Below are 23,967 nucleotides of genomic sequence, written 5' to 3' on the forward strand. Positions count from 1 at the left end.
GACAGATGTAAAGTTTTCACAATAAAGGGAACAGAGCTGCTTGGAATTGGTCTTTGTAAGAGGGTAGGTTTCAGGGCATAGACATCCTGGAATAGTGCGAAATTAGTAAAAAGAAGTATTAGAGTGTGGAGGCACTGGGCTGAGTGTGGCAGATACAAGTGTATTGTGAAAGCATTGCTGGGTGTGGAAGTATTTAATGGATGTTAAGGTGGAATAGCAGAGACAGTTCTGGAACAAGAAGCATGAGGTACTGGTCACAAGATGCAGAGGTATTTGGGATGGGAGTTGAAGTATCCAGAAAAACTGATGAGAGAAATTTAGAGCATGGAAAGTACCATGCAAGTAACTCTGTTAGATTTGTTTGAATCAGAATGAAAAGGCTATAGGATCCTTTAGTGACAGAATTCTCAAAAGTGCAAAGGGCTTTAGATTGATCACATGCTCTATTTACCATTAAATACAATACATTTCAAGAAAATGTATAATTTCCTCAACATGCAGTTACAATGTAATGTCCCATACCACATCATGCATTTAAATGTTCATTTTATTTTGTGTCATTTTGTTAAGAATAGAACTATTCAAATATAGAAAGCAAATATGTACCTGGCTGCTGGTGATAAATTCCTGTTAGCTACAACTGATGCTAGCTGTGTGGTTCTCCAGCAATCCAGTAAAACCAAGATACAATACAACTTTTTTGGATACCAGAAATGAGCACGTTGTTCAAATATGAAAAGCAGGTTTAAAGTGTCTCAGTAGCTCTGGTGGCTAAGGCATTAGGGAGTTGAACAATAATTTAGGTTGAGAGCTGAATGCTGCAAAATTTTCCTTTGGAAAGGGGGCTTATATAGTATAAAAGCGAGGTAACAGAAAGCAATGAGGGAGGAGTGAATACTACCAGAAGGAACAAAAAGTTGCTGAAGAGAATCCTTAGCTCATCCAGAGCCATCATAGTTGGAACATCTTTCTTCAGAGTGTCGGCCTTCTCAACTTCATGAACATTGCACTTCAACCTCGAATCCACAACATTCACAATCTCCTGGGCAACCATTTAAACAAATGCAACACACTGATTACATTTAACAAGGCATTTATTTTTGCAGCTATAAACAGTTACAAGACCATTGAAAGAAACATGTGAACTTCAGCAGCTTAGGTTATTTCTTGTCCTCAATTATTATAGTATCTGATCATTGTGGTTGTCTTGGTGCCGCTGTCTAATTTTCTCCTAAGTTCAACATGCGATTTTCAGTTTCTTGTGATTGTGATGTCCTATCCCGGTATACAAATTCTGGGAAGAAGTAGATGAGTGTTGCATCTCCAGAGTGTTTAGTAGGAAGCTTCTCTCACCAGATAAGGGAATTGGCCTGTTACATAGAACATAGAACATAGAAGAATACAGCGCAGTACAGGCCCTTCGGCCCTCGATGTTGCGCCGATCCAAGCCCACCTAACCTACACTAGCCCACTATCCTCCATATGCCTATCCAATGCCCGCTTAAATGCCCATAATGAGGGAGAGTCCACCACTGCTACTGGCAGGGCATTCCATGAACTCACGACTCGCTGAGTAAAGAACCTACCCCTAACATCTGTCCTATACCTACCCCCCCTTAATTTAAAGCTATGCCCCCTTGTAATAGCTGACTCCATACGTGGAAAAAGATTCTCACTGTCGACCCTATCTAAACCCCTAATCATCTTGTACACCTCTATCAAGTCACCCCTAAACCTTCTTTTCTCCAATGAAAACAACCCTAAGTGCCTCAGCCTTTCCTCATACGATCTTCCTACCATACCAGGCAACATCCTGGTAAACCTCCTCTGCACCCGTTCCAGTGCCTCCACATCCTTCCTATAGTATGGCAACCAAAACTGCACACAATACTCCAGATGTGTCCGCACCAGAGTCTTATACAACTGCAACATGACCTCAGGACTCCGGAACTCAATTCCTCTACCAATAAAAGCCAGTACGCCATATGCCTTCTTCACCGCACTATTTACCTGGGTGGCAACTTTCAAAGATCTGTGTACATGGACACCAAGATCCCTCTGCTCATCCACACTACCAAGTATCCGACCATTAGCCCAGTACCCCATCTGTTGACCTGTTATTATGCATAACAGAGTGATCTGGTGAGCACTTTTCTGTAGGATTCATACTGGACATTGGCTTTCCAAAGAGAGTGATTGGTACCAATAAGACTTGTTGTTCTCCCCAACTGTTTGCCGATTCAGTCCAAACCAGGAAATTTAGTCTTGTCAAGAGAATCTGCATGGAAAGACAAGGTGCTCTTCCTGCTGTCTGAATTGGGGTTGTTCCCTGTTTTGCTGTTGGAAGCTGCTGGGTGGCTTGTATTGGAGTAAGACCATGTGGCGTTGCACTTACCAAGTTCCTGCAGTTGGCCAGATGCTGTACAGGAAGAGAGTTTTTTTTTCCTACAGCTGTTTGGGGGGTAATGCTCTGCAGGTTTTAAAAGTCAAATCTGGATCCACTAATTCTTCTGTTAAGGCTGACATCACCTATCCTCTGTTTAGCAGCATAAAGTTTAGCTTATCCCACAATTACCCCCTCCCTCATTCTTTTAGTCAGGAATGCTTTGCACCTGGTAAAGATCGCACTTCCACAACCTGGAAATAGAGGAGTCGGATTGACCACCTCTCTCATTTCCTTTCTTTGTAATATTGCATCCAGATGTGAACAAAAAGCAGAAAAGTTAACATAGCAGAAGCAGTTAACTGTTTGCAGTGAGGTTCACAATGCTTTCCAGCAAAAAAATGGCAGAGTAACAGAATTGTGAACCTCCACCTAGCATGTCCCTTCTTACCTCCATTTCTGCTTTGCCTTGAGTATGAGTGCACCTATTCAGAGGCCTGATATTGTCTGAAACACTATCCATGAGTGCTCAGCAATGGAATATCTCAGCAATAGGGTAACTGCAACTAAGGTATTAGCAGGAGAGAATAAAATCATAATGCCAGATGTTGCTACCAAGGCAGAAAAACTGTCAGCTGCACGTGAAAGATGAGAGTATATAGGTGGCTGTGGATGGTAGCAAACACGAAGGGCAAAATCTTATCAGACTCAGACTGACATGGGCTATGATGAGATGATTGGTAGAACAACTGGGGTATTTGTGAGGCCTATAGAGTCATAGAGATGTACAGCAGGGAAACAGACCCTTCAGCCCAACCCGTCCATGCCGACCAGCTATCCCAACCCAATCTAGTCCCACTTGCCAGCACATGGCCCATATCCCTCCAAACCCTTTCTATTCATGCACCCATCCAGATTCCTTTTAAATGTTGCAAAATGTTGTACTAGCCTCCCCCACTTCCTCCGGCAGCTCATTCCATACACGTACCACCCTCTGCATGAAAAAGTTGCCCCTTAGGTCTCTCATATCTTTCCCCTCTCACCCTAAACCTTTGCCCTCTTATTCTGGATTCCACCACCCCAGGGAAGAGTGTTTGTCTATTTATCCTATCCATGCCCCTCATGATGTTATAAACCTCTATAAGGTCACTCCTCCGCTTCCGATACTCCAGGGAAAACAGCCTCAGCCTATTCAACCTCTCCCTATAGCTCAAATCCTCCAACCCTGGCAACATCCTTGTAAATCTTTTCTGAACCCTTTCAAGTTTCACAACATCCCCGAGACCAGATTTGCACGCAATATTCCAAATGTGGCCGAACCAATGTCTTGTACAGCTGCAACATGACCTCTCAACCCTGTACTCAATACTCTGACCAATAAAGGAATGCATATCAAGCGCCTTCTTCACTATCCTATCTATCTGCGACTCCACTTTCAAGGAGTAATGAACCTGAACTCTAAGGTCTCTTTGTTCAGCAACACTGCCTAGGACCTTACCATTAAGTGTATAAGTCCTGCTAAGATTTGCATCTTGAAGTCAAATTCATCTCACTGTATCTTGCATGCTTTTCTCAAGTGGCATAACAAAATTCACTAGACAGTGGTGATTTCCCAAATGATGTTCACTGTTGCATATTAAATGCCTTCCTAAAAACCCAACTTGCCATGGTTTGCAATCTTGCTAAACATGCCATGGAAACTACCTATGGGGAAAATTCAACTTTGAATCCAGAGCGGTTTCTTTGTACTTTCACCTCGTGCTTGTTCAAAAAGACCTCCCTGTTGGACAATGGACATCAACATCTCTGGCATGCTCCATGGGTTTGGCCACATGCACGTCATTTCCACTGATATTAGCATCCAACATGTCCCAGCCTCTACAACCCTCTTGGTACATTTCTGAACCACTTATAGGTGCTGTTGCTCTTCACTGTTGCATCTTTGATTGCACTGATAGTTGTCATTGTAATACTCCAGAAGAACGCTGTGTGCTCAGTGACATGGACCCAGCACATGGACTGGACCAGACTGCATCCTCTGGCTGTTTACTTGCTCTCATAAAGCTCTTTCACTCTGAGCCTTTCTGGATGCTCACAGCACCCACGCATTGCTTGCCTTAACTTTTTACATATTGTCCCTTCAGTATCAGGGATACCAGGTTCAACTTACTCTTGATTTGCCTCGGTAGTGCAGACATCTAGCCAGGAAGCTTGCCATGTTGTCACCAGGCCTCAGTCTAGTCAAGGTGAATAGCCTTCCCTAAAGGGATCCCAACACAGTTAAGTTAAAGGCAGCCTCCAATATCAATCCAGGTTCTGTTGAGGGCTGTCAGACTGAGGATCCTCTGCTAATAAGGGGTGAGGAGCATGACAACTGTCTTGAGCCTTTCTACCCTGTGGTTGATGATTTATGTTCTTGGAATGAGAGAGAGGCAGATATTACAGGAGACAAAAGTGGGTGGACCAACAATTACTTTTAGTGCAGGTGGAGAGTGTAGGCAGTATAGAGGGTTTGCAGGGCTAGTGATATCAGAGGTTGGGATTCACTTAGTGATTGAGGGAAGGTGTTGCAGATGGTAGTGAAAAAGTGGTGGAGCATGAGCTAATTCAACTTCTTCCTATATTGCTGGGCATTTCTGAGACTGCTCTGATCCAGGTAGTCTCTGCTGTTGGTCCTGAGGGATAAGGAAGTCCCACCTTTAAACCAGGCCCTCCAGGGTGATGCCCACAAAGCGGGACACCAATTTTCCCTTGGTTTGCGGTGTCGATGGCAAAATGTCAGGAACTGTGCATGGCAGCTCTGGCTTTATAGAATGTGTCTGGATGCACAATGACCTGGAGCAAGGAATGATAGCTAATTCTGGTATCTCCAGTAAGCAACACGTTAGTCCAGGAATGGCTTATAGTAAGATGGGGCAATATTGCACGTGATACTCAGCATAAGGGCTGAAATGCCAATTAATGTGGTAGGTTTGTTAAGAAATGGCAAGAAAACTCTTTTGGCCTGGTGATGAGAATCATTCCACCAAATCCAGTGCAACTTTCTCTTAGTCAGATCGCCTTAAGATTCAGCCCCTAGGATTTTATGAAAGTCCCATAGCTCTTTTTTACTGCAATTTGTTCATCAACCAACACACTGACTGTTCTAAATGAACAGTCTAGCCCTAATGCCTTAAAAACCATAAAAATCAGTAATTATTGGAAATGAATGTGTCTGTTTTGAGGAATGCAAGACCTGTCAGACTCTATGTTATTTGCAAGTTGTACATTTGTTTTTCCAGGAATTGCAAAACAATAATCCCTTTATATCAAATCTGCACCTCTGAAAATTGTGTGCAGGTTGTTATGTTATAACACGCATTTCATCAATATGAATTCACTGTAACGCGACTGACAAGTTGGGGATGCTGTTTCTACAGTGCAAACTTTTAAAACTGTGTTAGCTGAAACGCGATTACATTACCAACATTTTAAGCCCTGTTTCTAAAGCGTGATTTTTCTATAATGCAGGGTTGCACAAGAATGCAATCGTTGTGTTATAGAAGAACTGACTGTAGTAGCAGTTGTATATCACCTGTCCAGCATGTTTCACCAGGTGCATCCATTCCAGGTTGCCTTGTTCAGGAAATATCAAGCCATTATCCTAAAGAAGAGGACTCAGCTAAATCTGAATTTGTGAACAAGTGAATCTTACACTTGGCAGAGTGTAAATGCCACAAACCGACAATAGTTTCTTTCTACAGAATCCACTCTATTTGGGCAGTGCGGAGGAGCGAAAACTGTCCTTCATTGCTAATGGGAGGGTAGAGAATTTATTTCATGCCATACAGAATCTGATGTTTGTGATCTGAGGCTCATCTGAAATTGAGTCAAGGGTCAATTTCTGGGCAATTTTTATGGAGACAGCACAGGAAGAGGTGGTGAGGCTACCTACTCAAATGGCAGGTGAACCATATGAGTTATTATACGATGCATAAGGTCTTCGGTCAGAGGCCAACTGGGATTTTCCTGCTTTGTTCATGATTGCGACAGTACTTTCACACCAAGTCAACAATGTACCCAGCTAAATGTTTCAGTGCATTTGGATCATGTTGCCAGTGAAAAAATGTAGTAATCAGATAATTGCAAGTAAAGAAAATGCACTGCTTCTAGTGAATCTTGTGTAAGTTTGTGTGGCTCAATCATATTGAGTTATCCTGTGTTGCAGTATGCAGTTGGTAACAGTGAACTGCTTTATATCTTCTCTATTTGACTTCCATTGCTTTGAGTTGGGCAAGATGGGCTGCTGACTAGTTATCACTGATTCTACACTATTAGACAAAGATCTACTTCTTAAAGTCGTGATCCTATTTTTGTGGCTCCTTTCAACTTTATGGGTTTAGCTGGTGGCAGGTGAAATGTAGATTTCTGTGTTAAAAAGAAACTTAGTAGAAGACTTGGAATGTGAGGGACTTTTTGAGGTCTGTCTTGGGGTGGAGAAACAGACATAGGCAGGTGTGAAGTGATTTTATTTTGAGACTTTATTAAGCCCAGTTGATCTTTGTAGTTAAAGTTGTACAGAGAGAACATGAGAAAAAGGTTAATCATCTTCTGAAAACTTTTGCATTAAGGTTAGCTAGCATTGTGGTTTGTCAAAAGATTGGACAAAGCATGAATGACCCTAGCTTTTCCTTACTTTTCCTTATAATTTGGTTGATGCTGCAGGTGAAGTCCTTTCACAACAGATGCTACCGGCTTTCACAGGTTTGCTCATATCCAAACAAGACACACCTTATCACTGCTACTTCAAACTCGAACAGGCATTTGTATGGAGTATTAAAATGACCAGCTTGATATTGGCAAGTGCTAACACAATACAGTAATAATAATGCAATAAGTTCTAACATAAACTACTGTGCACTTTCCTCTCTCCTAAACTCATAATGGGAAAATTTATTCTGATACTGCAAGCTTCTGATGGAGTATCTGAAATTTCCAGTTTGAACTTTGAGTTCTTGTCATTGCAGGATTATATTTATGAGACTCTGTTTAATTATTCATTGTTTTTAAGAAGTCTTGTTAATGTTCTTCATTCACAATTTGCAATGCATTGTGAATTCATAATGCAATTTGTGCATTAATACTTTTGATGATACAATGATACAAAACAACAAGCAGAGCAAATTGCATATTTCCACTCTTTGTGAAGTTTTTTTCTTCCATTAACCATCCACCAATTCCATTTGTTGTGATTATTATCACTGAATGATACACTAAAAGCTTGAACTATGGATGCGAGATCTCCTAGCAAAACTTCAAAGTAGATGTTATTTCTTTTAATCTCATCAGTTATCCGGATTGAATCCACATCAATAAACAGCATTATTTTACATTGGCCACAAAGACACCTATTCCACACATTATTGATCAATAACTTTATTCCATATTCATCCATCCAGTCATTGTATTGGACATGCACAATATCTCCTGTGGGGGCTTGATTTTCCACATGGATTTACATTTGAAAATATTCAAAGGATTTAATTTGTTCTGAGGACCATCCAGGTTAGTACCAATGTGAGTCTTGTCCTGTGGTTTGCACAAGAATTGTTTTGAATCTTTCTACTTCACAGTTTGATTGCTGGGGAAACTGAAATTCTTAGATATTTCATCCACGTTGCTGATGTGGCATAACTTTTGTCACTGTGTGGTAATTTATTACTGGAAACGAGTTATTTTGGCATCATGAGCCTTTGATAGCTTCTGATCAATCCTGGTCTTCTGTCATAAAGTGACTGTACCAACTAGTTGTTGCTCTGAAATCTTTGCTTGACTCAGTGTTGGATTTAACGCAGGTATATACACTTTGGCTTATGGTGATGATATAACCATTTGGGCATTTTCAAGGATCCATTCTGATACATGCTTCTTAGGATCAGGCCAGTGACTGGTCCCTGTTTTCATGATGTATTTGAGCTTAGGAATTTTCAGGGCATGTTCCACCTTCTTCCATTCTGGCACCTGTTTTTCACTCATACCAAATTCCCTCACTGCAGCTATTTGAAGAGTTTGCAATGTTACAACTTCTGGCTTGAAACCAGCTTTATATTTCATTCCTCCTTAGGAAGCTCATTTTTCTTAATTACTTGCCACATAGTGTTTGCTCAGAATGGGCACGTCTTAAACTCCTGTATTTCATCATAACACAACCGTGCTAGTTTTCAATCCCATGAGCCCTGTTATAAGACAAGTAAAATATGCAATTGTGGTTTAAAGAATACTTTGAGGCTGACTACTAGCATGAAATTCAACATCATGGCTGAAATTCAGGGGGAACTGACTGATTGCCCAAGGTTTTCAGAAAATATGATTATTTCATGCCTGGAGAAATGGCTTTCTAGTGTATCAAGTTGACGTATATGCCACAATCTGTAGTGGACTACCTAACTAGGACTTCTGCCTGAAATTGGTGGGAACGACAAGGAGGTCAATGAGTGGAGATTGTTGTTAAAGACATGAGAGAACATTCCTTTGTAGTAAAATCATCAATGGAGCTGGAATAGGGATGAGATGATCATGCTTGGGAAGGATGGGGCATTGAGGCATAATGTTTTGCAAGGCTTGGAGAGTGTTCCTGTGGCTTCCTGTCTGAGAAAGAAATCATGCAAAAATAAAATATTTCATCATACCTCGACTTCTGTTGATAGTTGGTAGCAATTTTCATTGGGGGAGATCCAGCATTTGGCATGATTGATGATTGAAATCATGAAGGGTATTAAGTTATGTGATCTGATCCTAAGTTTAAAAATGAAAGAATCTCTGCCTCTGGCGAACAGTAAAACTCTGCGCCTCCAAAATAGCAGTTCAAATACAAACGCACGAATACATTGATAACAGAAAGAGAAACCCCAGCCTACCATTTTAATTATGTTCAACAGATAGGTTTAAAGTTGCAGACAAATTTAGGAATGATACAAAATGTGGGTTTGTTTCATCTAGTAATTGTGCATTATCAATGTTTGTGATTGGGAAAATAACAAAAGCTCATTCCTATTGAAGTTTTCATGACCTATGCTCATGAAAAACTCTTTATTTTTGGAGTGATTGCCTCCTTGTTTAGTTTGTCCTTACTGTAGTGCAAATACACAAAATATTAACATTTTTAATTTTCCTAGCATTTGAGTGTCAATTACCTGCTTAGATCTTGTGGAAGCAATGTTTTACATTACCACAGAAGAAATGGCTCATCAAAGTCAGAGTTTTAATGAAACTTACCTGTTCTTTGCGACTGTAATAGGACTACTTGAAATCGGGACTTCTTTTTATAACTTTGTTTGGATGGATGCCAGTTAATCTCCTAATCTACTGAACAGCCCCTAGAACTCCTCCAGTTCCTGTGGTTCCAGATCCTTGAATTATCAATTTTAATGCACTTTGCAAGCAACTGGATCTCAAAATTTCCCATCGTTTCCCTCGAAACTCTGAACATTTTTTTCAACAAACTGTCAGAAGGGAAAAAGTGAGGACTGCAGATGCTGAAGACCAGAGCTTAAAAATGTGTTGCTGGAAAAGCGCAGCAGGTCGGGCAGCATTCTTCAGGATTTCTAAAGAAGGGCTTATGCCTGAAACGTCGATTCTCCTGTTCCTTGGATGCTGCCTGACCTGCTGCGCTTTTCCAGCAACACATTTTTAAGCTTCAACAAACTGTCCTCAATTATACCTGCAATGCAAGTCTCCATTACTAGTTTGAACAGTGAATACAAAGGCTTCATTTTACTTTTTCATTTCTGAAATTAAATATATCTGTTCATCTATCTCCGTTTGCTATCCTTTCATCCAATAACTTCTGCCCATTGCCAGCTTCCTGTTTTATTTTTGATTGAGCTGCTATCTCACCTACATTCCTTTCTTCTTCTTCTATCGTTTCATACCCTCTTACTGAGTTTAATTCATCCCTTAAGGTCACTATCTCTTTCATTGGTTCCCCCCTCATCTAACCCCTTTTCTCCCTCCAGCCCTGTGTCCACTTAGTGCAAATGGGAACTATCAGATCTACTGCAATATATTTCTTTATATATAAATAATTTGTTGGTTCATAGGTGAATCTATCCTAAACTTGTAAACATAGCAATCCATTAAAAAAAAATCATTTCAAGTGCTTCACTATACTGTCCACTTTACATATATAAAATATTTGGCTCCTTTGAAGCATTATTACTGGTAATGGAATGTTGTTGTAATTTAAAAGCACTTGCTTCATGTATACTGGATCATTAAAAAAGATTGAGTTAATATTTAATTGTTTTGCTGTACATTTCCTTGTAGGGCACAGTAGGATTCGAAAACCAAATTAACAAGTGCCTGGATCTGGCAATGTACCTCTACAACAAAATTAGAAAGAGGGATGGATATCAAATGGTATTCGATGCAGAAGTAAGTGTATATTCAATTGCTTTCCTCCCCTTCCTTTTTTAAACTGCCAGTAGCTACTGCCTTCCTCCTCATTTTCTTTAATGATAAGTAGTTACTCTTGTCCCCCACAATTTCTATTCTATAAGCAATGGTCCTGTTTCGATACTTGGCCTTAGCCTTGTGGCATTTTCTTCTTCAATTCTTCCAATTTCGGAAAATAGGCCCTGTGCCTTGGCTTTTATGTCTAAAGCCTCCAGAGTCTTTCGATATTTCTGTGATCAACCAATAGAGGCTCTTCAAAGGATTGCACCATGCACATTTAGAAAGAACGTAACTCTGATAAGCTCATTCTCTTTCAGTTTAATATTGCTATTGAAATTTTAGGCTCAGTGTGTTTATACTGGCATACTTGCAGTTGCTATAAACAAATATTAAAGCAAGAGTTTTTCTTCAGTTTATCATTGTTTATTTCTCTTACAGCCGGAGCACACTAATGTTTGTTTCTGGTACATTCCACCAAGTTTCCGAAATATGCCGGATTGTGAGGAGAGAAAGGAAAAACTTGGCAAGGTAGAATTCTGAAAATTTTTCCAAGTTTTAAGACTTGATGTATAAAAATATTCATTTCAGGCAGTAATTCTTTAAAATAGACATTTTTAATGTTTACAAATAAAATGTTTGTTTGTCAACTTAATTCACATTTTCATGTTCAAGTGTCAGTATGCTTGTTATAACCCTGAGTGTTATCCCTATTACTGTCCCCTACCAATGCATGTCTATTTTTTGAACAAGGCTCCGGTGCAGGGGCTGACAATGAGGCTTTGTTTGTCTTTTTCATGGTGATGGTGGTAATACCATCAGTTACATATCCTTCCAGCTGAAAAAAAAATCAAAAGCTGACCAAAAGTCTTATTATAAGTGTAATTAATATTGGACAAGTCAATGCCTCAGGTGAATACTTGTCCTGACCCCACTGCCTCTTCAGTATTAGCCCTTAATCACACTCATAATAAAATCATTAAGTTTAGACAACGAATTTACAAAGAATAAAGATGTGTTCAAATTTATGAATGCTAATCTTTCAATGCAATAACTAAGGAAAACCTATTTCTAGTTATGGGAAATCTTTTATTCCCAACTGTACTTCCCTAGTGTACCCTGGAAGAGCTAAAGATCTTTTACATTTGAAATTTGGAATTTAGTGTCAAAGTAATTGGATTATCATCATCCATTAAAATAACAGATAGAGATGTGTCAAAGAAAATTATCATCAACAGTCATTCTTATCACTCTTTGGAATCTATCAGAAGAGTTATTTCTTTCCCTATGAAATAAAACTGTTGGAATTCAAACTATAAAGCTCAAATTAAAAAGTGCAAAAGAAGAAGATTCCAGGAACAGTCGCAAGGAGGTGAATTGTGTTCTAATTAATTACCTCTCGTCTCTAGGTGGCTATTACATGCTTATTATTTATTAATGTTAATCTTCTCAATTCCCCATGGACATTAACTGCTTTAATCCCATTGGCATGGGCTGGTTTGCTGGTTTCTCCATGTTTACAGAAGGGACTTTAACTGTGTGCATAAATAAACATAAAACAGCTATTACAAGACGTAACACATTTTAGCTCATGCAGACAAACCAAAAACATTCAGCAGAATGTGCAACCACCTTCAGCAATAAAACACTAAATTTGGGAACATTCCTGTAATGTGTTTTAATTAGATAAAGCTCATCATCATTCCTTTCCACTGTTTTGGAAGTTGGATGAATATCGGGTGGAAGATAAAGCAGTCCAATTTGAAACTAAGGTCCCAAGTCAAAACCAAGGGAACTTCACTGGTATGAGGAGTCAATTGTCTCTGATAGACTGGGTAACATCATTAAAAAGCATAACAGAGGACAGCCAATTGCTAATGTTTAAGCAACAAACATACATGTTGCAACAATTATGGGAAACATGGCCAAAGCATTGCTAACAAAAGAAATTAAGGATGATGTTAGGTTCAAGGAGCAACAATATAAAGTTGCTACAAAAAGTACCAAGCCTGGTGTGTAGGAGCAAGTTAGAATTCAGTATAGGAGAACCAAGTAGTTGACTAAGAGGGTAAAAGAAGACAAGTAACAGCAGACTTTAAAAGTATCTTTAAGTATGTAAAAAGAAAGACGTTAGTTGGGTCCTTTTTAATCTGAAATAACCATCTGGGATAATTGTTAAAAGAGAAAAATGAAATGGAAAAGCTATTAAACAGCTATAATTATAAAAGCTATAAAAAATAGTTATTATTATAAAATCATGAGGGGCATGGATAGGGTGAATAGCCAAGGTCTTTTCCGAGGGTGGGAAATTCAAAATTAAAAGGCATAGGCTTAAGGTGAGAGAGGAAAGATTTAAAAAGGACCTGAGGGATAACTTTTTCACGCAGAGGGTGGTGGATGTATGGAATGAGCTGCCAGAGGAAGTGGTAGGGATGGGTACAATTACAACATTTAAAATGTATCCGGATGAGTATATAAATAGGAAGTGTTTAGAGGGATATGGACCAAATCCTGGTAAATGGGACTATGTCAGATTGGGATGTCTGGTTGGTGTGGACGAGTTGGATTGAAGGGTCTGTTTATGTCCTAACCAAGGGAGGAGTACTGGAAATAATATACTAGTTAACCTAACATCAGTAGTAGGAAAAGTGCTGAAATCCATTAGAAATTATGTGATAAAAGAACATCTAGAAAATATCCACAGGATTGCATAACATCAGCTTAAACTTATGAATAGGAAATCTTGTTTGACAAACAACTAGAGTTTTTTGAGGATATAACTAGTAGAATGAATAGAAAAGAACCAGTGGATATGGTGTATTTGGGTTTTCAGAAATGTTTTGACAAAACTCCGCTTAAGAGTTTAGTGTGCAAACTCAAAGCATATGGTTTTATCGTAATACACTGCCATGGATTGAGAATTGATTATGAGGCAAGAAACAATGTAGAGTGGAAGATAGTGACAATTAGGTTAGGACAGGAATAATAGTTTTGCACCTAGTTATTTACAATATGTATCAGCACTTTGGGATGAAGAAATTAAGTTTGATATTTCCAAGTTTGCTGTTGACAGAAAGCTAGAGGGGAGTCTGGGTGGTGAACAGGATGGATTTAGGTAACTTGAGGGAATAGGCAAACACATGCCTGATGCAGTATAATTTGATTAATTGTAAAATTGTCCACTTTGGTAGATAAACAAAATGGCAATGTATTACTTTGATGGTTATAGATTAGAAACTGTTGACTTTACGAAGGGACCAGGTGTCCTTGTACATTGGTCACTGCAAGCAGATGTACCAGCAGTTATGAAGGGAAATGGTTTGTTGGCCTTCATTGCAAAAGGGTTTGTTTACAGGAACACGGAAGTCTTTCTGCAATTGTAGATGGCCTTGGTGATGTTCACCTGAAGTATTGTGTGCAGTTTTGGTCTCTTTACTTAAGAAAATACATACTTGCCATAGAGAGAGTGCAGTGAATGTTCACCTGAAATGTCAGGTTTCTTGGTATGAGGAGGGATGAGATCAACTGGCTTTTATTCACTGGTGTTTAGAAGAATGAGAGGGGATCTCTATGAAATGTATGAAGTTCTGACAGTCATAGGGTCATACAGCACAGAAACAGACCCATCAGTCCAACTTCTCCATGCCAACCAGGTATCTTAAACTGAACTAGTCCCATTTGCCTGAGTTTTGCTCATGTCTCTCTAAACCTTTCGTATTCATGTACCTGTCCAAATATCTTTTAAATGTTGTAATTGTACCCACCTCTACCACTTCTGCTAGCAGCTCAGTCCATACACGCACCATTCTTTGTGTGAAAAAAAGTGCCCCTTAGGTCCTTTTTAAATCTTCCCCCGCTCACCTTAAACCTATGCCTCTAGATTTGGACTGTCTTACCCTTGGGAAAAGACCTTGGCTATTCACCTTATCCATGCCCCTCATGATTTCATAAACCTCTATAAGGTCACCCCTCAGCCTCCAACACTCCAGGGGAAAAAGTCCCAACCTATTATGCCTCTTCCTATAGCTCAAACCCACCAACCCCAGCATTACCCTTGTAAATGTTTTCTGTACCCATTCCAGTTTAACAACATCCTTCCTATAGCAGGGCGACCAGAACTATGTGCAGTATTCCAAAAGTGGTCTCACCAATGTACAGCCACAACCTGACATTGCAACTCTTAAACAAAAGGGCTAGACAGACTGTATGCTGGGAATGATGTTTCTTTGGCCAGGGTGGAAGATCCAGAACAAGGGATCGCTGTCTCAGGATATGTGGACTGAAATGAAGAGAAATGTCTCCACTCAGAGGGTGGTAATGCTGTGGAATTCTTTTTACAGAGAAGACTATGGAGGACAGGTCACTGAATATAGTTAAGAAAGAAATAGATTTCTAGAGGCTAAAGGTTTCTGAGCGTCTGCGGAGAGAGAGGGAGCATGGTGTTGAGGTAAAGGATTAGCCATGATGGTGTTGAATGGTGGTATAGTCTGGATAGGCTGAATAGTCTACTGCTGCTCCTATGTTATATTAACAAGCTCCAGGTTTGACAGGATTAATTATTAAAAATTAGAAATACAAAATCCCCAGGAGCATGGCTACCCTAGTTTTTATTCAGGTGGGTTTACAGCAAAGTTTTGAGTACCTTACTTTTGAGGAGGAAAGGTAAGTACTTAAATATGTTAAAGAGCTTGTACCTCATTGTGATCTGACCCTGTAAACTTTGACTTTCCTTTAATCTGACCCCTGACTGTGCTCTGACCCACTTTCTGTGTTCTAACTCCATCTGATTCTCATAGTCTGATCCCCACTCATTCAGGTTTTATACTATGATCTGGCACACTTTATCACCAAGATCTAATGCTACCATAATCTGACTTGCCTATGATCTGACTGTCATACAATATTGCACAGTCATGGTCTGGCACTCTGCAATCAGACAAACTTCCAATAATCAGACTTTCCCAGCGCTGCCCCTCTGTGATCTCATTCTTGTTTGTGAACTTGCCCTTGCTGTGATTCTATCCCAAGAACCCATTGCTACAATTTCATCTCCCACCCCGATAATCTAATACTCCATGATTAGATGGCAAATTCCCTTGATTTCTCTCCCATTCACTCCTTCCCCTCCTGTCCTTAGCTGCAACCTTCTATTGCTTGTCAGTAATTGCCAATCTCTCAGTCAGAATAAAATGGGTTCCCTACTTTAGCAGCTTTCCAAGCCAACAAGTGTCAGTCCACTCCACTCTCACTGTTCCATACACATATGGAACCTAACTGTTCTGCAAATTGAATTATCATGATTAGGCTAAAGTAAATCTTCATAGAAAACAACTGCTGAACAAACGGCCTTTCCTTTTAGAAACTGTATTTGAATCAAAGCATCTATAAAAATGATTCTCAGAAACTATTATCTTACATTAAAATCTTGCTCCATTGTGCTTAAATGACACCAACTGTTGAATAATTTAAATGTGTTTCAGTTATTTCTCAAACTTACACTTGAACAGCTGCTAATCATACATCTTACTGACCTGATTGTTTCCTACTGATAATATCCAGTTGCGATGAAAAATCCCTTTTAGGAGTGAAATATAATGATGCAAATGAAGAACCAGTGCATTGCACCATTGTGTCACCTTGAAGTATGTGCAAGTATTTTCCATATGTGTAAAATTATGTGTTCCATATCATTTACAGATCATTTTATAAGTGTTTTGATTTTGTGGTGCAAAACAAGATTGTATATTAAAAACTTTCACAGTGAACAGTTTGCAGATCATTAACAAATTATTTGAAAGAAAATTAAAATCCAAAATTGTTTGTGACATTGTCTGCAAATACAGTGAAAAAATATTCTTGCTTATTTTTGCCTTTGTGTCTTACCATTTCCCTTTGGAATTATTCAGCATCTATTGGTGGATAGCTTTTCATTTATGCTTCTTTTGAACAACATTCTCCATCAAGAAAACTTTAAGAACCATTGTCCCCTTTTTTTGTACCAGATTGCACCAAAAATAAAAGCACAGATGATGGAATGTGGCACTACGATGGTTGGATATCAGCCTCAAGGAGATAAAGCGAACTTCTTTCGCATGGTCATCTCAAACCCAGCTGCAACAAAATCTGACATTGACTTCCTCATTGATGAGATAGAACGACTGGGGCAGGATTTGTAACACGTTAACTTGATTTATTTACCATTTCCATTAATGTTTTCTCCTGAAACTGGTTACAATGTACAACAAATCTGTTTTGTTTAAAGATCTGTGCAACACATTGCAGTACTGTCAGGCAATCTGTAAACCCATTCTTTAGCCAGTGAATATTTATTAGAAGTAATTATTTAAGAGATTCAAACTCTAAATACATATTATACTTATAAGTGCGCCTCAGCATGTATGTTTCTTTGAAAGAGCTCAGCAATCTCTGATCTGTGAGTACTGTGGACAATGTGCAGTGAATTTAACCCATAGAGGTACATGTAATTCTATAATTGTAGACTTACGTAGACTGTGCAGAAACCTTTCTCGTAGCTATACTGTGTATTGGTGCTTTTTGTCACAATGTAAAATTATTGAGTGTGAGCACCACATTTTATTCTGGGTACGTTGCCCCCTTAGTTGTGATTCTGGGGTAAGAGTTGCATAATTCTGTGACAGATGTAACTAAATGTCTTTCTAGAAAAGTATTCATTTTGTGTAGATTGTGTACATTAATGTTAACTGACTTTTTGTGAACAGAAATAAATGTAATAGTTTTACAGTAACAGAACTGTTTAAAAATGTAGGTATATTACAGAATATTTGCTTATTTATATCCAGAAATTTACTGTCTTACAGAGGTGTCTAGTATTTTCTTCAATTTGTATGTATTGTATCTTTATTTATATACTATCAAAGGAGTTCTAAATGATGTTTATGGTATTTTAGTGTATATGTGAGCCAAAGAATACAGCAAAATAATAGTGGCAATAGTATTTCTATTTAGTCTGGACAATTATGCAGCCTTTAAAGTGACAAGTGAAATATATTGCTACACTTATTGAACATTATATATATATCTGTAAACCAAGATTTTACGTAAAAATTGTAAAAGCCTTCACTGGATTTTCTTGGATTTTCAGATATTTCAACTAGATATGCTGATTGCATACAGTTAGTCTGTTTAGTGTAGGAATTTTTTAAGACAGAAGTCCAAAAGTGAAAATATGTTTATGGTTGTAGCTCAACAAAGACCTACAAATAGTACCCAGGGAGAAAGGCTGTTGCAGCATCATAAAACCTTGTCCTTAATCTGAGTTCAATGGGTGGGACGGACCAGCAAGACCTATTGTGGTTGAAAGCAATTTTAGCATTTTACTTAGTTGAAAAGTTTGTACAAATGTGGTATATTTCAAAGTATTATTTCCAAAGAAGTTGATTCAAGCTTTTAATTTATGGTGTTCTGTTGGGCAAGAGCAATCTTGGTGATTTTAATCTGGATGTAAATTTGAATGAGTTTGGGCTAGTTTGAGTTAATCGATTCCTAATAACTGAACTGAAGATAGCTTACTTGTCACTAAGAGCTAATTTTCAATTCAAAAGCTGATACATGTGTTTTTGAAACAGCGTTATCTGTATACAACGAATCTTCTACCTACCCATGGTGTAGAATAAAGAAAATAAAGTGGAAAAACATTGTCAGATATTGCCACAACAGATTTGGTGTTTTATTATATACTACAGTAAAACATTATTGCAAAAATGGATTAGTTTGAGGAAATGATTAGTTACTTTGCAACATGGACTGACATCTCAGACTCCAACCTTTTGTTTTGCTTTCACAGTCAAGAAAGATAAAAGGAATGTTGAAAGTCATTTCTTATCCTCAAATTATAGGAATAAAACTGAGGTGAGTATACTAAAACTCTACACATTTCAGACCATAGATTTGGAGGTTTATAATGGTATTTACATAAGCGAATTTACCTTAAATTAAGAAAATATCATGCTTTAATGGTTTTGTGTTGAATCACAACAATGTTCTCTTAAAGCTTTAGTGCAGTACAGCAGATGAGTATTGCAGTTTTATGAATTTATGAACAAGGAGTACAGTAGGCCTTGTACCCCGCCAAGCCTTGCTCTGTCACTTAGTAAGATCATGGAGATTCGCATGATCCTCCCCCAACTCCTGATAACCTTATATTCCTCTACCGACCAAGAATCTTTCCACCTCAGCCTTAACAATCAAAACTTCTGCTTTGACCACCTTTTTCATAAAGAGAATTCCATAGACACTAATTTCTATGAGAGAAAAGTTGTCATCTCATCCCTGATTTGAATGGGTGACTTCTTATTTTTAAACAGTGACCCCTAGTTCTAGATTCTCCCATAAGAGGAAAGATCTTCTCCACCTGCAACTTGTCATAACCGTTTCAGATCTGTTACTTTTCTAAACACCAGCAGGTACAAACTTAGCCTGTCTACCCTGTTCTCACATGAAAACCAGCCAATTCCAGATATCAATCTGGTAAACTTTTCCTGAACCACTTCCAACACAATTACACTCTTCCGTAAGTAAGGTGACCAGACCTGTATACAGTACTCCAGAAGTGGTCTCACCAGTGCCCTGTATAACTGCAGCACAATCTTATACTTCTGTATTCAATTATCCTTGCAATAGATTATTCCATTAGCTTTCCAAATTAATTGCAGTACTTGTAGAGTAGCCTTTTGCAATTTACATACTAGACCACCGGCAAACTTTTGCAGCTCAAGAGCTCTGCAATTTCACTGTTCAGACAACAAGTTTCTTCTTGTACTCTTCCTTCCAAAATAGGCAATTTCACATTTTCCCACAACTCCCTCCATTTGTCTGATCTTTGCCTGCCTGTCCTAATATCCCTATTACAATTTAGCTTCCTACCTATCTTTGTGTCTTAGCAAATTTGGCAAACATACCTTCTGGGAGAAAGTGAGGCCTGCAGAATGCTGGAGATCAGAGCTGAAAATGTGTTGCTGGAAAAGCCTGAAGAAGGCTCATGTACGAAACGTCGATTCTCCTGCTCCTTGGATGTTGCCTGACCTGCTGCGCTTTTCCAGCAACACATTTTCAACCATACCTTCTGCCCCATCAAATCATTTGCATAAATTGTAAACAGTTGAGATCTGAATACTGAAGCATAGCACTTGTTGCATTTTGCCAAGCTGAAAAAAAGACCAATTTATTCCTACTCTTGTTTCCTTTTTGTAAGCCAATCATCAATCTAAGCCAATACCCTACTGATACACTAAGCTTTCATTTTCTGAATAACGTTTGATGTGATACATTATTAAATGCCTCTGAAAGTCTAAGTACAGTACATTCATTGGTTCCCCTTTATCAGCAGCACAGCACCTATTGCTCTCTCAAGCCAATAGGGGGTGGCACAGTGACTCAGTGTTTAGCACTGCTTCCTCACAATGCCAGGGACCTGGGTTCAATTCCAGCCTTGGGTGACTGGCTGTGTGGTGTTTGCACTTTCTCTCCATGTCCGTGTGGGCTTCTTCCAGGTGCTCTGGTTTTATCCCACAATCCAGAAAAGTGCAAGTTAGGCGGTTTGGCTATGGGAAATGCAGGGTTACAGGGTTAGGAAAGGGGAGTGAGTCTGGGTGCAATGCTCTGTGGATAGTCGGTGTGGACTTGTTGGGCCGAATGATCTGTTTCCATACTGTAGGGATTCTATGAATCCAATAGATTGATTAAACTTGATTTTCCCTTCAAACCATGTTGTCCCTGTGTCATTAGCTTGATCTTAACTAAGTACCGCTGCACCTTCTTTCATAATTACTATTAACATTTTCTCCATGTCAGATGTTAAACTAACTGGCCTATAGTTTCCAGTTTTTTGTCTCCTTATTTGAATATTTACATTTGCTATCTTTCAATATAATGGGACCTTCCCTGAATCAAAAGAGTTGTGGGAAGTTAAAACCAATGCATCAACCAATTTTCTAGCCACTATACTCTCGGAGGAAGTCAATCAGGACCCTGGTACATGTCACCCTGCAGCTCCAATAATTTACTCATGAGCACTTCTCTAGTGATTGTAACTTTCCTGAGTTCCTTCCTCCCTTCCACCTCCTATTTTATAATTGCTTTTTGTATCCTGTAATGAAGGCTGATGAAAACACTGTTCAATTCATCTGCTATCTTTTTATTTTCCATCTCCAAACTCACTTTCCACAGGACCAATATTCACTTTCACTGTTCTCTTTTAAATCGCTCAGGAAACTAAGTCAAGAGCATATATAATCGTGAAAAAAGTAGGTAGCATGTCAGAAGTTTGGATGGAATATAAAAAGCAAGAATGATTTAAAACATTATAGTATGAGTGAAAGTTAACTAGAAATGTAAAAACAGTTCTTATTCTGCTGTATCTTCTGACCTGCCACCTGTCATTTCACAATTATATGCTTTTGATTTAAGTTTGAAACGACATTTAAATTTTTTACTTATCTATAAGTAGTATGTCTATCCCATAGAATTTTTCCTACTTATTGGAATCTCTCTATTCTTTGTATTTGAAATATCCCCTTAATTATCTGCCACTGCATCTCTATTGACTTATAGTTTAACCAAATTTGCCAATAATTCACTTCATGTTCTTCTCCATGATCTCCTAGATTCTCATCCTTCCTAAATGTTTTCTACCCTTCAAGAGTCAGGTATCAAACCTGGTCATCCTGCGGCCACGTGATTGTAATGACTACCAGACCATACTTAATTAATTGTTTTCGCACTCGCAGTCATTAGTTTTGTTTTGAATGTTATGTGCATTCAGATATTGAGTTTTTTGTTTTATTCTTTGATACCCCATAGACTTATTTACTGGTTTGCTCTCAGAATTGTACTTTCTCTTTTTTCCTGTTTTAATACTATTCTCTTTTGCCTTGTCTCTACTGTTTAATATTTTAATTGCAGTTTTTCATATTTGATTCCTTGCCCACCCCATTTAATTAAAAAACCTCTCAACTTCCTAGTAATCCAGTCGGAAAGAATACTGGGCCCAGCATGGTTCACATGGACACCATCCCACTTTCCCCAGTGTTGGTGCCCGTACTCCATGAAACAAAACCTACTTGTTCTGTACCAGTCTTTAAGCCATGTATTCATCTCTCTAAGTTGATTTGCCCTATGAATATTTGCACATGATTTAGGTAATAATCCAGAAATTGTTACATTTGGTGTTCTGTTTCTTAATCCAGCACTTAGCTGCACATATTGACTATGAGAAGCATCAGCCCTCATCCCACCCATGTTATTGGTGACTACATTGAAATGACAACTGTATGTTCCTCCTCCTACTGCAAGTTCCTCTCCAGACATGAGCAGATGTCCCGAGCCCTAGCACAGGGACACAATACAGCTCTTTGCTGCAGAAAAGTTGTCAATCTTTTGACAACACCTTCCCTACCACCATTACATTATTATTTGCTCCCCTCACTTGAATGCCATAGTTAGTTAGCTCATCCATCTTGCAGCTCTCAATCTCATCCTGACAAGACAAAAGAACTCATAGATGTTGAATAATTTCAAAGGCTGAGGCTCCTGTGCTGCTGCCCTTTGCACTTGTTGTCTGCCTCACTTGTACCAATGGGATAGTGTCCATGTGAACTACGCTGGAGTCAGTATCCTTTCCTATTGGATAACTAGGAGCTGGAAGGTTTTTTTCAACTAAATAGGAAGGGCAAGGGATCAAACACAAGTAAGTTAGAAGTAAGGCAAAAGAGCAAGGTATTAATACAGGAAATGATAAACCACAACAGGAGAGGAGAGAAAGGACAATTCTAAGAGTAAACCAATAGTCCAGAAGGTTTTAAACTAATAAATAAGTCTAGTAGTCACATCCTATTGTCTGTGAACACTGGCCAAGTCAGAAGAATCTACCCAACTGGTGCGATTGCTTCCTGGTACAAGGAATCCAAGAAACATTACCCTTTCTAATGCATTGTAGTCTCTGTATTTCAGCCTCCACTCATAAACTCTGAGCTTAAGTTGCTTGAAATGTAAGCACTTGCCAAAGGTGGGTTTATCCTGTTGGGCGACACGGTGGCACAGTGGTTAGCACTGCTGCCTCACAGCGCCAGAGACCTGGGTTCAATTCCCGACTAAGGTGACTGACTGTGTGGAATTTGCACGTTCTGCCCGTGTCTGCGTGGGTTTCCTCCGGGTGCTCTGGTTTCCTCCCACAGTACAAAGATGTGCAGGTCAGGTGAATTGGCCATGCTAAATTGCCTGTAGTGTTAGGCAAAGGGGTAAATGTAGGGGAATGGGTGGGTTGCAGGTCAGTGTGGACTTGTTGGGCTGAAGGGCCTGTTTCCACACTGTAAGTAATCTAATCTAATCTAAAAAAAACAGTACCCAGGAGCACCCATGCTGAGCTATGACACATTATCCATTCTGCCATTCCTAAGGTGTTTGAATTGATTACTCAATGATTTGATTCACATGTTTAGATTTGCTTTTATATATTTCATTCACCTTTCCACCAGCTTCTATACAATTTTGGACCTTACAATTTGAATAAACCACAGTCATTTACCAGGTACTCACCTGTTAACCAGCTTTCTTCTGCGGCAAAGAGTCAATTCTTGGAAACTGGAAATGTTAAGCAAAGCAAAAACAAAGGATCATGTCTTTCCTTTCCTCCCTTAACTTCCTTTATCACCCAGCTCCAGTATTCTATTTTATGTCAGATTTAGTTCTGTGAAATAGTGCATTGTAAATAGTGTGTAACTATAATTGTAAACATGTCATAATGAATTATATTATATCTGTAATACCACAATGGCCTGAAACTGTGTCAGACAGCAAAATTGTGATCTAAGACTTTTAAAGTACACTTTTAACATTCCAAAGCACTTTCACTGTGTCATGTATAAAATATTTCTGCACATCTGATGTAAAACGAGAACTGTTCAGATTTTCAATATTTTTGGAATAAATTTATTCTTGTATTCTGTTACAGAAATTCTAGCACTTGATAAAAGTTACAATTCTATCAAACGTCTGCCATGAAAGAATGTACTTCTGTGCTTTACATAAATATTTTTGCTTTGTATCTTAACAAGAAGATGTAGTTTGTTATATGATAGCAATAGATACAAGCTGTATAGTTAGTTAGACATAATTAC

At 38.8% G+C, this 23,967-nt stretch overlaps 1 protein-coding gene across 3 annotated transcripts in view; it reads left to right on the forward strand.

Moving 5' to 3' along the window:
* The window catches only part of LOC122551587 (glutamate decarboxylase 1), a 63,388-nt gene extending 44,891 nt beyond the window's left edge, over positions 1–18,497 (forward strand). For all 3 annotated transcript variants that reach the window (XM_043693707.2, XM_043693709.2, XM_043693711.2), the window contains 3 exons: positions 10,688–10,795; positions 11,255–11,344; positions 16,816–18,497. In XM_043693707.2, coding sequence (XP_043549642.1) covers positions 10,688–10,795; positions 11,255–11,344; positions 16,816–16,989 — 372 coding nt within the window. In that variant the 3' untranslated portion in view covers positions 16,990–18,497. The remainder of the gene's footprint in view (positions 1–10,687; positions 10,796–11,254; positions 11,345–16,815) is intronic.
* The last annotated feature ends 5,470 nt before the right edge of the window (positions 18,498–23,967 follow it).

The sequence above is a fragment of the Chiloscyllium plagiosum genome, unplaced genomic scaffold (assembly GCF_037043375.1).
Source record: "Chiloscyllium plagiosum isolate Xiang-an unplaced genomic scaffold, Cpla_swu_hap1 HiC_scaffold_7, whole genome shotgun sequence".
NCBI classification, from domain to species: Eukaryota; Metazoa; Chordata; class Chondrichthyes; order Orectolobiformes; family Hemiscylliidae; genus Chiloscyllium; species Chiloscyllium plagiosum.